Genomic DNA, 15,721 nt, shown 5'->3' with positions numbered 1-15,721 from the left:
CTTCTGCTGGATCCGTTTAACTGCTGTAGGGAAGCAGGAAAATACCCAACTGAATGGAAAACAGCAAATATATTAAGTTAATTTTGAAGAACCCAACCAAACGGCCAGAGAATCCAGACTCGTATAGACCCATTGTACTTCTATCAGTGGTGAGTAAACTATATGAAAGATTACTGCATAAAAGAATTTCCCAGCACTATGAAGCAGCAGGACTACCAGCAGTGAACCAACATGGGTTCAAACCAGGTTCCTCCATGATAGATGCATTGAAAAACCTGCTCATTGCAGCAGGAAGTACTTCCTCCTGATCTCCATCGACTTTGCCGTGGCGTTTGACTCACTCTGGTGGCCGAGTGTCCTCGGCAGGCTGAGGGAGGCCAGGGTGCCAATAAATCCATTCAACACCATATAAAAGATTGCCTATCACAGAGAAAGATCGAGATCAATACCCCGTACAAGAAGATAGTAAAACTGATCTACAGAGGCTGTCCGCAAGGGTCTGTGCTAGGCCCATTGCTCTGGAACATTGTCTTCGATGAGTTCTTGAGGATAGACCTGGGGGAAGTCAAATCCCAGGCTTTTGCGGACGACCTCTTCCTTACAGTGGAAGCAAACTCAAGAGCTCAGCTTGAGACCCTGGCCAAACATGCCCTTTGACTGCTTCAAATGTGGGCAGCAAAGAACTTTCTCATGATACACCTGCGAAAACCTCATCCATTCTCCTTAAAGGCTGTCTCGACCTGCGGACCATCCCAAATTAAAATTGATGAGAGGACAATAAAATTGGCGCCACAGCTCAAATATTTAGGTATTCTCCTAGACAGTAAACTATCCTTTCAGCCACACCTTAAATACATCAGAACGAAGATCAGGAACTACTCAGCCCTGGTGGCCAGGGTCTCACAAAGAGACTGGGGCCTCAACAAGAGAATGCTGGAACTTTATTATAAGACAGTTTTCATCCCAGCAATATTATATGCTTCAGCCATATGGTACGATAAGACCACGCTAGTAGTAAATAGAAGAACGCTGGATTCTACCCAGTGATCCATCCTCCACACCATAACCTGCACCTGCAGTACAGTGAGTACTCCAGCCTTACAAGTAATAGCGTGCCTCCGTAGCCAGGTGGGAAGGAGCAGCAATGCGTAGCACACGCTTCTTGATTAGACTGGGGTTTGAGCCCATCACCACCAAATATGGAGGATGCTGATAGGTCAGGGAATGACCACCGCATATCCTGGAGCAATATGGCCTTAGTTGCTAGTGCTCCTAAAACTCAAATAACAAACAAACAAACAAACAAGTAATAGCAGGAACGCTCCCACTAGAGTGCGTAGCACACGTTTCTTGATTAGACCGGGGTTCAAGCCCGTGACCACTAGATACGGAGGATACGGAAAGGTCAGAGAAGGACCACTGCATATCCCCAGAGCAATATGGCCTTAGTTGCTAATACTCCTAAAAACCAAATAACAATAGCTCCCATTAGACCTAGAAATCGTTAGAACTGGTATGCTCTATTACCTTTCCAAAGGAGTCTCAGTTACCTTCCTGAATTTTACAACTGATCCCACTAATAATAGGAAGGCAGAAAAAGTACGGCTACAGAACCACCTACTACAGGAGTGGTAAAACAGATGGGCCGGTACCACCAAAGGAGAGATCACCCACAAGTTTTTTTCCACAGACAAATAGAGTATACCCGAAATCACCATCATGGTTCTTCCCAGGACTTCATACAACATACTTAATAACAGGGCATGGCCCCTTCAATGCAAAGCTTGCTGGCTTCAGACTCACAGACAATCCACATTGACTTGTGGAGAAATAGAAGACTGGAACCATCTTATGTTTGACTGTCCCATCTACGAAGACCTAAGATGTATTCTAATTACAAAAGTAAAATATCTTCCAAGAGGACAAGAATTTCTCCTCCTTGAAACAGAAGAAGATTATAAAGCATTGTCACAATTCTCTCAGTACCTCTTCTCGAGAAGAAGGGTGCAAGTTGCCATACACTGAGGAAAAGAGGAAATGCCATTCGACCATGACAACAGAAAAACAAAACATATCACCAACCAGCATTTCTTCTCTTTAAACGGAAGAAGATTAAAATCGAAAAACTTGATGACAGACTGCAAGCGCAACCTCAACAACCTGAACTGCAAGTACGGGACTTGTCCCAGGAATGACCTACAACCCTAGAAGTTGACAACTCTTTAGAAGAAGTAGAACTTAAATAGAAGACCTACCATGGACTTGACCTCATTGCAGCTCTGCTGCCAACGCCACAGGAGATCCTATACCTGTACTCTCTTGCACGGTACTTTCTTTTCACTTCCCTGGGGAGGGGAGGAGATGGTTCACTGTCTCTTCCCCTCCTCGCCCTCCTTTTTCTCCTGGTGGGACATGGGCCTACCCCACTGACCGCAGGAGTCACCTCCTCTATCGACCCCTTACTTCCTATTTTCTCCCCCCAGCCTTCAGTCTCTCCCCTACTCTGTTCACTTTCACAGCGTAACCCCACAAAGTCTAAATTTAAATTTAAAACTTTGGCCAGGGGTCGCCTTCCCTATTGGCTCCATTTTTCTGACTCCCCCTATCTTCAGTTTGTCCCCCCTACTCTGCCTAAACACCAGCGAACAATGTCAAAATTTTAAAAAATTGTCAAAAATCCCTTTCGGCCTAACCTTTCAGCATCTACTTCCCAATATTAAATTATTTATTTTATTTTATTTTTTTATATATAGGTCCTTGTCACTGAAATCTCAGGAAATTAGGTGGCAGGACCTGCCAGAGTGAAAACCTAAAATTGCTGGGTACCTGGTCTGCCTCCATGAGGCATAGTGTGGACAACGTTGGGCCCCAGCAGGGGTCTAGCAGCTAAATGGCCAGAACAACAATACACAACACTACACTTACAAAATCCATACACTTTTAAATCTACCTTTGGGTTGCCAGGCAGGTAAAGTACCTGCCCGGCAACCCAAAGGTCGCGGGTTCGATTCCCGCCTCGGGCTTGGATCAAAGTACTGCAAAAACCTTGGGAGGTGTAATATGGCCACAGAAGCCGATGCGCCAACAACTACCAAATCAAAAAAAAAAAAAAATCTCTGGCCTTCCCAGTGAGCTGGTATACACCTACAATGAAAGCAATGTGGAGATGGGGGAATCCCATAGTGCCGTTAGACTCGAACACACTATACACTATAACAATGTCCCCAAGTGTCTGCATTCCATTTCAAAGTGAGAATGCCATGTTCATTCATTGCCATACCTTATATACACCTGCATCAGATTCTTCCCATCTAGAGCTATGCCTAGTTTCCCCTTTGTGTAACTCATATTTTTGTATTCCCTCTTACATGAATGCCCCCCTCTGTTAATCTCACCATATATCTTCCTTTTGATCTTTCAAGAAGTTCAATGTCTTTCTTTAGCTATAGCCTCGAGACCTGAGCATAGTATTCTAAATGTAGTCTTATCAGCCCATAATTTAAATTTATCGGGCTAACTCTTATGGAAAATTCTGTCTACAGTTTTCTTCATCCACCTTGTGGTTGTCAAAGGAACTGTTAGCCTTCTGCTTTATCAAAATGGAATTCATATTAAATCTCTTAGCTTGCTGATCAGAAAACCAAATTATTTTATCCAATTTCTAAAATATTCAATTGTCTCAGGCATTGCTAATTTTGCAACCTCTCTGTATTTCTGTTTATGAGGTGTGGCTATTAAATAATGAGACTGCTATTATAAAATAAATAAAATGAAATATTTTATACCTTACAAGTTATCCCCTTTAAAATAATTGCCTTAGATTTGCATATACTGTTCCATACATTTCTTCCTAGCACAGAAACATTTCTGGAATTCCTTTTAACACTGGTCATATTTTTCTGAATGTCTTTTTCTTTCTGAATGGTGGACTGAAAATGGAGGTTCCCTTAAGTATACTTTTCATTTCGGTAGGATAAAACAGTCACAAGGGTGCATGACAAGTAGGATGCATGTTCTCACCCCCCCCACACACACACATTGTGACAAATGAGAAAAATATAAAAGAATAATGATTAAAGAGCAGACGGCAGATATGAGAAATCACGGATTGGGAAGTCAACTGATGTTAAGGGCCTACTTTCAACAAACTGGACCTCTTTCTGAAAATACATTACCATTAGGAAAATTCATCATTCTGGCATGTAAACATAATGTTAAATACCAGTCCCGAGAGCAGTATAATTTTTGAACTTCCAACCACAAATGACATTCTTCAGTGTGGAAAGAAGCAGAAGTCTGGGAAGTAACTTGTGTCCAGTTCTTCATTTTGTTTGCAAGTGTTTCCTTTTATTTATTTAATCATTATTAATGTGTATTTAGAATATGTTTTTCACTGAAAACATAAACCTAAACTTTTAGTGTTTATACACCTGATTAATATAACTTTAATTTTAATGTAGTTGTTTTCTGTGTTTCCCCATAGTCTCCCATTGGACACGCCAAAATTATTGTGTAACTCACTGATAGTAAATTTGACATGTAATGTGAAGTGCCTTTTTTCATCCTTCATTTGATTTTGCTAAGTAATGCCTTTCAGAAATCACATAAAACTGTTAAATTGTTGTTAAATGATTGTTGTTAAATTTCTGAATTTTTTTAAAACAATTTGGAAATTTAGTTTTAAGTTTAGTTTTTTGTCTCTAGTTATAGAATAGGCTAAGAGATGTGTAAGTTTCTATTGCATAAAATGTAACACAGAGTATAAATTATAACTTAATGTGTAAAACAGAGTAATACTTTGTTTTACCCATTAAGTTATCCCCTTGGATTGCTGATTAAATTTTGGAAACGGAGAATTAATGCAATTAGTGCCACCTTATCTTAAAATTAAAAGGCTTATAAATTTATTAGAAACAGTAATATTATCTTAATGAAGAATTTCCTCTGCTTGTCCTTGACATATTTTTTTTAATCGGAGGGCTTGATTAACTTCTGTACAAGTTTTTTAGAAATTTTTCACAAAAAAAAAATTTCAAATTGCTTAGTTTGTTTTATTCAAAATAGGAAAAACAAGTGAAAAATATATTTAATTTCATGAAAATTGATGTGGAATGGAAATCACGCTTATATTTAATCAGCACCAGTCATCATCAGCAGAGTACTAAGAATTCTTACATTAAAAATATTTCATGACTATTTCTGCTATTTATTATAAAATTTTGTGTTGCTAATAAGGTATATACTGTAAATGACACTGATAATTTATATCTGATGTATAAAAGATTTAGAAGTGGCATATGATTATGTGTAAAAATCAAAAGTAAAATCTGATATTTTTGATATTTTCAGTCTCATGATCTAATGGGTAGAGACTACAAAAAATTGCTAGAAGACCACAGATTTTTAACAGAAACTATCAAACAGAGAGATGATTTAATAAAGGTAAGATGTATACTTTCAATAGAGAGCTGCACAGACTGAACTTTACGATTTTACCTGGCCTGACCCAAAGACAGTTCCGACCGTCCCATACCATACCCAAACCTACTGTTCTTACCTGATTCACACCCAACCCTCAGCTGAGCAGGTCCACTGAGCTCATCCAGAACTCTTAACTTAGCTATTGAGTGGTGTACCTTTCCATACAAACTGCCAATTTCATTAGGATTTTTTCCTACATCACAGCTGTATCATGTGATTAATCAATTTATTTATAACTCCCTCTGATTTTTGTTCTTAGAGTAATAACAATTCCTACACTCCTCTTTTTTTGTGTGTTTTAAGGACCTAACATACAGATTAAAAGAATATTAATTCATTCCACTTTTGTGCTAAATGTTTAGCAGACACTAAATGCACGATACACTGTCTTAGATCAAAACTGGTATACATCAATTTATGGAATTTTGTAGAATTATTCTGCTTAACCATAAAGGCCCTGTGTCAGCTTGTCTGGTATTTCAGCACTTATAAGGTGTTACAAATTTTGTGTATTAATAATACGTGACAGTATATTCTCAACCATATTGTGGAATTAAAAACATTAGATACCATTCTGAACATTGTGCAGAATGGCACCTAATGCACTTTCATGTGTCACTTCTGTGTTTCACCTCTGCATAAATGCAGAAGTGAAACATGGAGATATACATTATACTAAACTATATTTCATTTCATTGTAGTCACTAGAAAAATAAAGAGAACTTAACATTGATTTATGAAATGCCAGCTATTCGTATGTGCAATGTAAATAAACAATATTCATCCAATACAGACTGAAGGAAAAGCATCTCAACTGGGGAACCACACCAATTTGGTCCTTGAGGTTGTCACAGACATTCTCTCAGATATGCCAGACAAGCTGTACTTGCTACCTGGGAATCTAAAACGCTGACGGAACTGATATTCGGGTGACACTCAAGTCAAGTGGACCCAATTTCGGTGAAGTCCGGAGGACCTGTGACTGCCAGATCCTCTGCTTGCACCTTCACGATGGTGGGACTGTTAGTAATCCTGGGTATAACCCCCATTCACAAGCACACTGTGGGTGACCACCCAGGTGTGAACCAACATAAGTAGAGATCGATGTGTGGCACCCACACCACATGGAGGAATGCCGCCCCTCTGTGTTACCAGGCAATACTAGGTGGTAGATGACTCTCATCAACTGGTGCAATACCACCACTTTGCTTATTGGAGGCTTGAAGTGGTGGAACCCATGTTTAGTCTCCAGAGCTAAGTTCCGGTCAACCCTTCCCCATCTCTTCCATCATGTAATATGACTGATGACTTTTGAGGTTATAATGGACATCATGGCGAGATCCAATCTTCCTTCCATTTCAAGGGTACAGCTCTAAAACGGTGTTCGCAGGCCGGCCGCTAGTTAGTACACTGGACCAAACCTATTGGTAACTCTCTAAGAGGCTTCTGGATCAGCTAGTATATAATCTTGCTGCCTCTACTCTGCCAGATGTGGGGGGCATTGTGGAGGCCACGTTATGTCAAGAATCTTGGTATATTCTTACCATGTGTACGCCATATCCAAAAATTCATTACTTCATACAGCATGTCCCCCCCCACTTTTTCTTACTATCGAATACACCATGAATTGTCAAACTAATAGAGTAAGCTTATCTGCGAAAAGATCTAAACCTCCCAGACACTTCCAATTTCATTTCACAAATATATGTGGTCTCAATTCTAATTCAACAATGTCCATTTCCATTTGCAGTCTGCCAATCCCCATGTACTTTTTCTGACAGAATCTCAGTTATCGGTTGATTCAACTACTGCTTATCTCAGTTGCGCAAATTATTCGCTGTATGTTTCCTTTTGCCTCAAAGGTGGTACTTGTGCATATGTCCGTTCTGATATTCCCTGTCAGAGACTTGGTAATTTGGAATCTCCTCTTTTCGATCTTCTCTGGCTTCAAATCTCTCTACCTCATTGTGTCAAATTCATCTGTTGTTTCTGTGCCGTTCTCCCAACTCCACTTGGAACTCTTTGACTTCCTCTCTTTGCAACTTGACTTTCTCCAGTCCAACTTTCCTAACAATGAGGTAATTTTCCTTGGTGATTTTAATGTTCACAGCTCCAGCTGGCTTCCATTTTCTAATCAAACTGAGCCAGCTGGTAGAGATTCTCAGGCTTTGGCAATTACTAATGACCTTGCACAGATTGTTCATTTACCTACAAGATACCGGTCCAGGTGCTAAGTGCTTTGTTAAACAGGTTTAAATTATCATTGCAACTATATAGGTCAAGTGATAAGTGATCGGTTTTCTTGTTCGGCTCCTTGTTTTGCAAAGAGCTTGAAGAAGCTCTACCTCCAAGTGGTCTGGGCTGGGCAGCTGGGATGATTGTCCCCCAACTGGCAGACTGAGCTTTTTTGGCAGTTGTTTTATTTTCAAAATTTCGAGTTTCAAAATTGTTGTATTTGTCAGGTGGATTAACCTTACTAATTATGACAGGGTGTAAGAAGAAGGCGCCTGTGTCTCAGGTTGAAGTACCTGAGACTTCTTCAAATGAAGATACAGAGGACGAATTGGAACAGATGGCGCTTAGAACGCCTCTAAAGAGAATTCCAGCTCTGAGCCCGAGATTTTTCTTGTTAGGAAAAGGGGTTCAGACAGAGGTGGAGATGCTTGACCGGACGGGTTTTGAGGAATTGAATTTTTATAGATCCACGTTGAGACAGCATGTCTCACTCCTCCGCGACGCAGGAGGAAAAGATGTAGATATGATTATGTAGTACTAGGATCATATGGCAAAAGTGGTCCAGAGGTTGGTACTACAGAATAAGCAACTATAAACAAAATTAGATAGCCTTGAACAAGGAGATGTATTTAAACCAAGATCGTATGCTGATGCTGTATGTTCCCAGGAAGACAAGACCAAGATCAAGTCAGTAATTTTGAAGGCGAAGTCGGAGAGGTACAAGTCTAGTGACCAGGTTAAGTCTGCACTGGTAGGCAGAGTTGCTCCAGTCCTTCCTAATGTGGGAATAGTATCTGTACGTCCGATTAGAGACAATAGAGTGGTGATTGAAGCGGCATCTGGTGCAGACATCCAAAAGATTAAAGACTGTCCTAAGGTGAAAGATCTTCAACTGGAGGTTGAGCGCCCCCTCCGAAGACTTCCTTGAATGGTCATCTTTGATTTGGATACAGATGTGACGCGTGAGCATCTAAAAAAGGAATTATGGGACAGGAACTTAGTGGATGGATTTAACAACAAAGATCAATTACTTTCTGAGGGCAAAATCCTAGCCCGGAATAAGGCCAGGAATTCCTCAGGTTACAACTTTATGGTGGAGGTTTCCCCACGAATAAGAAAGTTGTTTCGAAATCGTTCAAGGATTTTCTTGAACTGGAGCTCACACTGTGTTCAGGACCTGTGGACCCCGACACAACGTTTTAAGCGTGTGGCCTCGTGGCCCGGTACTGTGATGTGGGCAAGTTCTGCGGTCACTGTGTCGGGAGGGGCCATAAGTCTTGCACAAAACGTGCAGACAATCCGAAATGTGTGAACTGTTGGAGAAGGAAGTCCCCCTCAGCACATGAAGCAATAGACAAGATATGTCTTGAGTATATCCGCGCAGTGGATATTCTAAAATGGCGGACCAAGTTAGAATGAAATTGGTTGTTGTGCTGGTGTGGGCTTCTTCAGCAGTAGATGTGAATGGCTCCTCCCAGTGTCTGGGGGTTGCCACACAGTCTAGCATCAGTGTCTGGGGTCTGTGGGGACCTGAATGGATGTGAGCTTATAGTATTGTAATGATATGAATAGTCGAAATGTAATGTATATATGTAAATGTAGATCAATTTTGTATGATTTGTTTGGGAGGTCTGAACTGGTTTTTCTAGATAGGGCAACCTGCCTCCTCGTGGTGGGGGCAGACGCTGTCCCCCTGCAAGGCTAAAGGTTGTGCTGTCTTATTTTGTTTTTCATTAGTCAAGTAGACTATTGTATTATAATTGTTGTTTTTTTATATTTAACTTACAAGAATTGTAAATAAAGAAATAAATAATGATTATGGTAGAAGAGGCATATGGGCGAGAGCCTGGGAGGCCTATTGGAACGCCTGACAAATGATCTACAAGATACCGAACAATCCTAACCATACAGCCAAAACACTTGATCTTTTTCTCACAAACAACCCTTCTAAGTACACGATCAAAGTGAGTGGTCCTTTCGGCACCTCAGATCATAACTTGGTAATTGTCTCTTCTCCAATGGAGCCTTTATCTCATGGCTATTCCCAACCTTGTGCGTTGTTTGGTGTTACAAGAATGAAGATAAACATAAAAAAGGCACCCGGGGTGGACGGGATCTATCCAGTTATATTAAAGGAGGCAGGAAAGGCAGTAAGCAAACCCTTAGCCACAATTATGAGAGCTTCTTTGGGCTCAGGGAGGTACCCATGGACTGGAGATGTGCAAATGTGACCCCAATTCACAAAAGAGGATCAAAGGGCAACACAAGTAATTATAGACCTGTTAGTTTAACTTCTGTTCCAGGAAAATTAATGGAGGCACTGGTTAAAGAAGCACTGCAGGATCATCTAGACAAGACGTCAGTTATAGCTCTGACACAGCATGGTTTTGTTAAGGGAAAGTCTTGCCTGACCAATTTGATTGGATACTATGATTTGGTCACAAAGGAACTGGATGCAGGGAATAACTTTGATATCATATATTTGGATCTTAGAAATGCTTTTGATACTGTTGCACCTGGAAGACTGCTGCACAAATTGGAGCAGTGTGGCGTTGGAGACAAATTGCTACTATGGATAAAGGGATGGTTGAGTGGGAGAAGACAGAGTGGTAATCAATGGACACTGCTCATCCCAGACTAATGTTATTAGTGGAGTCCCTCAGGGTTCAGTGTTGGGTCCATTGTTGTTTTCTGTATTTATAAATGATATTGATGATGGTATATCAAGCTTAATGTCCAAGTTTGCAGACGATACAAGGGTTGGCAGGGTTGTTAAGGACACTAATGACAGTACGCTGCTGCAACAGGATCTAGAAAAGTTGAGCAGATGGGCTGAGAGGTGGCAAATGAAATTTAACATTGACAAATGTAAAGTACTACATATGGGAAGCAGCAACCCCAGAGTGACATATCAACTCTGTGGTGCTACACTGACAGTGTTAGAGAATGAAAAGAACCTGGGGGTGGTTGTGCAGACATATATGAAGTTTTCTGAGCAGTGCAGATGATCTGCAAGAGTAGCTCATGGTGTCTTGTCAATGATATACAAGAATTTTCTAGTAGGGATAAGGAGGTGATTATCCCCTAATATAAGGCAATGGTCAGGCCACACCTTGAGTACTGTATACAGGTCTGGAGGCCTCATTTTAAGGAGGATGTAGAGCTGTTGGAACAAATACAGAGAAGGGCAACAAAATTAGTGCATGGAACAAGGGGTTGCTCTTATGAAGAAAGGCTTAAATTTTGCAAATTTAAGTGTCTGAAGACTAGTCACCTGCGGGGTGATCTGAGTGAGGTATATAAATCCTTGAATGGCTTCAGCATGCTTAATGCTGATGGAATTCTTCCTCTTGCTCAGAATAATCATTTGAAAGGGCATAATTTCAAATTGAGGAAAGACAGATGTAGGATAGATGTGCGGAAGTTTGCCTTTAGCCAGCAGGTGGTTGGTTGGTGGAACAGACTTCTATCCTTTGTTGTGAAAGTTGATAGCCTAAATAAATTTAAGGCTGAGCTGGACAGGTACTTGGAACGAACGAAGGGGTGAAATGGGAGCATGTTTTTTTTTTTTTTTTTTGGCTGATGCTGCATAAGCTTGCTTTCTTGCATAATATGCCTCTACTAATGCTAATAATAATGCAAAATGGGATGACCTGCGAGATTTCTTTTCCTTGGTCGGATTACTGTTTCAAAACTTCTGATGTCAACATTTGCTCAGATTGTGTCAGTGAAATTATTCTGTAGAAGTGGAATCGTTTATTCCATGCTCCACTTTAAAATCTCGTCCTTTATCTAAACCTTGGTTTTCCAATAAATATGCTAAGGCTGTTCAAGAGAAGAATGTTACATGTCGTAATTGGCTTGTTTCCAATTCTTCAGTTTCATTTTCTACCTACACCAAAGCTCGCAACAATTGTAAAGCAGTTATTAATTAGTCCAAACTACATTTTGAACAGGCCCTTGCTCTAATGGTAGGGCAAGCACGCACTAATGGTAGCACATTCTTTCCCTAATGGTAGACGAGCATTTTGTTCTCTTGCCAAAGCTATTGGCCGCAATTTTTGCCCATCTCTGCTCCCTCCTCTATCAAAACCAGATGGTTCTGTTGTCACTTCAACCAAGGATAAAGCTGACTTGCTAGCATCCCATTTTTCTTCCAACTCGTGTATTAATGATCTTCGTAAAACACCTCCCACCATTCCCAACACACTCCATTCAATGCCTCCTGTGGTCTTCCGTCAAAAGGATGTCAGAAGGATTTTGACAAATCTTCATGCTAAGAAAGTTCCAGGATGGTATTTCTCCCCTTGTTCTCAAAACCTGTGCTACTGAACTTACTCCTGTTCTTTGCCACCTTTTTTCACTTTTTTTTTTTTATTCCAAAGGTGTTTTTCCTTCTGTTTGGATATTTGCTCATATCCAGCCAGTTCCTAAAAAGGGTGACAAATCCCTCCCATCCAATTATCATCCCATTGCAATTACTTCTACTCTTTCTAAAGTAATGGAGAAATCAATCTACCCGCAACTCTTAAACTACCTAGAAACCTTCCGCCTGATCAACGATCGCCAGTATGGATTCCGTCAGTGTGGATCCACTGGGATATTCTGGCTTATGTTACCCATTTATGGACAAATTCAGTGGAAAAGTTTGGTGAAACACAAGCAGTTGCTCTTGACATCTCAAAGGCTTTCAATCGTGTTTGGCATAAAGGTCTCCTAAACAAGCTTCCATCTTATGGTTTGCCAACTGTTTTTTTGTAATTGGTTATCCAGTTTTCTCTCTGATTGCTCACTGAGGGTGATGGTAGATGTCACTCTATCTTCTAACTTTTCCACTAATGTTGGTTCCCCCAAGGTTCAGTTCTTTCCCCTACTCTTTTCCTCTTGTATATTAATGACCTTTTTCCGTTGACTGGAATTCCTATCCATAATTTTGCTGATGATAGCACATTGCATTCCACTTTCCATTTTGAGAAACCTTGCCCTGCTCAATCAGCTTCAACTTCTTGAATATCCACTACCAGTTCCTTAAATGCCGATCTTCAGGTAATTTCAATTGATTTCAATCCTTCTAAAACTCAGTCTTGTCTTATATCTCGTCCCCCCCCCATCATACTTCTCCTTCAGCCCATGCATGGTACTAAGTACTATAGGTTTTGATACCTTTCGTGTTTGGGGTTTTCATAAAAAAAAAAAAAAAAGGATTCTTCTGCTCCTATGCTTATCTTTAGTGACACTCTGATTTCTAGGCAAGATAATATATCTGTTTTGGGGATTACCCTGACTTCTAATCTCTCTTAGCAGAAGCACATAACAAATATTGCTTCCTCTGCATCTAAAAAACTTGGTTTTCTCTTTTTCTCTTGGTGTTACTTTTCTTCCAAACAGTGCTTCTCTCTGTACAAATTGCAAATCCGCCCTACCATGGAATATTGTTCCCACATCTGGGGTCGTGCCCCAAAACTTCCCTCGGGCTTCTAGATTCCATTCAGAAGCGGGCAGTTAGGTTAATTAATGACTCATTTCTAAAGTCTCTCTCCACTTGCTGTCTCATAGACTTACTGTTTCTGCTGCATGCCTTTTCTACAGATATTTCCACGGGCACTGTTCTTCTGAATTGGCTTCTATAATTCCTGCTCTCGCTTTCAAAACAGTCCAAACATGTGCCGCTGCCAGCCACCATCCATGTACTGTCCAACTTCAAACACACAGAACCAACTTTTCATCTTCCTCGTTTATTCATTCAACTGCCGTTTTCTGGAACAACTTTCCTTCATACGTATTTCCCAAAAATTACAGTCTACAGAAGTTCGAGTCTAATGGCAACAAATATCTTCTTTCGTCTTCTCAACCTCCAACCCAAGCATGGTACTAAGTACTATAGATTCTAATACCTCTCATGTTTGGGGTTTTCATAAAAAAAACAAAAATTAATCGAATGCTACAATACATATGAGTTAAGAATTAACTTATAAATTGCATGTAACTGAAGTAGAGTGATGAAAAATACAGTTCATTGATGTGAAAACTATGGTGTTGGGTTCCAAGTGGGTTATCTGTAATTATTATTTGTAAAAAACACAGAGCTGCTAGGCCCAATAATTTCTATATTGCAACAATATATTTAAAAGAGTAAGAGATTACCTCCATCTTTTGCATAGAATGCTTCCAGTCGGTACTCTCCAAATGTAAACGGATCAAATGATGTTAATTAATTCTCTCACTCATAGAGAAATGACCGATCTGACGCACAATGGAATCAAAAGCAGAGAACCCCAACCTGACCCTGAAACACATCAAACCACCAACTCAGGAAAAACCATGAGTGTGACAAGGCATTCTGTTAGAATAATTAAAATGGTTGAAAGTCTGAAAACCGTATATGAGAATAAATAATTAAAATTGCGATTATAAAATTTGGATAAGCACACTGACATACAAATTAAACAAAATTTACTGTATTTTCCTCCTTAAGCAGACAACACTTTTTGACTATTCGTCTTGATCACAGGTTGGAAATAACACAAAGTTTGTGTGTGTGTGTTAAGTTCTTAAATGGAGTGATTTTTGTATTGATGCATGCATGAAAAACACCAGAAATCCAAAATTAGGTATGGACGGTGCACGTTGATAGAATTTGAGTGAAGATTCATTTCAAGGGTCTCGATGATCAATAAATTTATGTAATTATGTTGTATGTTTAAGATTTCCACTTCGTTAAATAGGAATATGTGGCCTTCATTGACGATCAAGGATTGACTCAGTGTACTCTCGACTTACGCGTGAAACAACACGCTGTTCAGTCTGCACACTGCACATAAACGCATCGGAATTTTGCCCACGGTGTGTGGACTGAAGCAGTGTTTTGTTTCACGTGTAAGTCAAGAGTACACAGAGTCGATCCTTGATATGATGAATTGCACTGACCACAAGAAATATTGTATACAAGATCATTTACTTGTATCGAGAGAGAAGAAAGAACTGTGTTATTTCTCAATATATTATGGAGCTTCTGCATAGGCCTGGCTACAATTTTGAATTCTGTATCTTTAAAGAGTTTATTGAGTTTCCTATGCTGTTGTTCAACATATGTAACAGAAATAAAGTATTTTTTATTGGTTTCGTTAATAGGCATAATATTTTCTGACTTATTTTTAGCTTGTAATCTGATTTGATTAATAATGGAAAGTGGATAGCCCCCTATTTAAAAACCTGTCGGTTAGTATATCAATTTCTAAATCTAAGATAGTTTCAGAAATAGAATATTTGTGAGCATTCAGGAACTGGTTAAATATTATGAACCTTTTATAAGTAAATGGATGATAACTTTTGTAGTGCAGGAACATCCCTGTATTGGTGGGTTTTCGGTAGATGCTAAATTGTATTTTTTGCATATCTCATGTAAGAGTGAAGTTTAAGAAATTTAGAGCATTTGTTTCTATATGTTCTTCCTCTAATGTAAAATGTAGTCTCGTGTGAATGTTGTTAAATATCTGTAGAATGTCCTGAGCGGTGTCATAATCTGTTATAATGAGTACATCATCAAGGTATCTCCCATAGTAAGTAATGCCAACTGGGCCAGCCGGGTGGGTAAAGTGCCTGCCTAGCAACCCAAAGGTCACAGGTTCGAATCCCGCCTCGGGCTTGGATCAAAGTACTGCAAAAACCTTGGGAGGTGCATTATGCCACAGAAGCCGATGCGCCAACAACTACCAAATAAAAAAAAAAAATGTATAAAAAAAATAGTAAGTAATGCACAGGAGGAACAGTGTTAAATGTATGTGCTTGATATTAACAAGATAGATTTCCGCTATTAGGCCACTCAGGTTCAAACCCATAGGTAATCCGAAAATCTGCTTGTATATTGTGTCTTTGAAAGCAAAATAATTAGCTTCAAGTAGAAGCTTGATTAAATGGAAAATTTCTTTTTTAGGTAATTTAGTGATTAATCGCGATAGTATCATCGTTTAAGAATTCCCAAACTACATCAAGAGTATAGTCTACA

At 39.7% G+C, this 15,721-nt stretch overlaps 1 protein-coding gene across 1 annotated transcript in view; it reads left to right on the top strand.

The window, feature by feature from the left end:
* LOC150079327 (leucine-rich repeat flightless-interacting protein 2-like) overlaps nucleotides 1–15,721 on the top strand; it is a 234,079-nt gene that overhangs the window by 120,651 nt on the left and 97,707 nt on the right. The window contains exon 8 of the mRNA XM_090383033.1: nucleotides 5,350–5,442. Within this exon, the coding sequence (XP_090239159.1) occupies nucleotides 5,350–5,442 (93 nt within the window). The remainder of the gene's footprint in view (nucleotides 1–5,349; nucleotides 5,443–15,721) is intronic.

This window comes from Mastigoproctus giganteus, chromosome 10 (assembly GCF_048544385.1).
Source record: "Mastigoproctus giganteus isolate SK-2022 chromosome 10, ASM4854438v1, whole genome shotgun sequence".
In the NCBI taxonomy this organism is placed as follows: domain Eukaryota; kingdom Metazoa; phylum Arthropoda; class Arachnida; order Uropygi; family Thelyphonidae; genus Mastigoproctus; species Mastigoproctus giganteus.
This window is presented reverse-complemented; position numbering and strand designations above follow the sequence as displayed.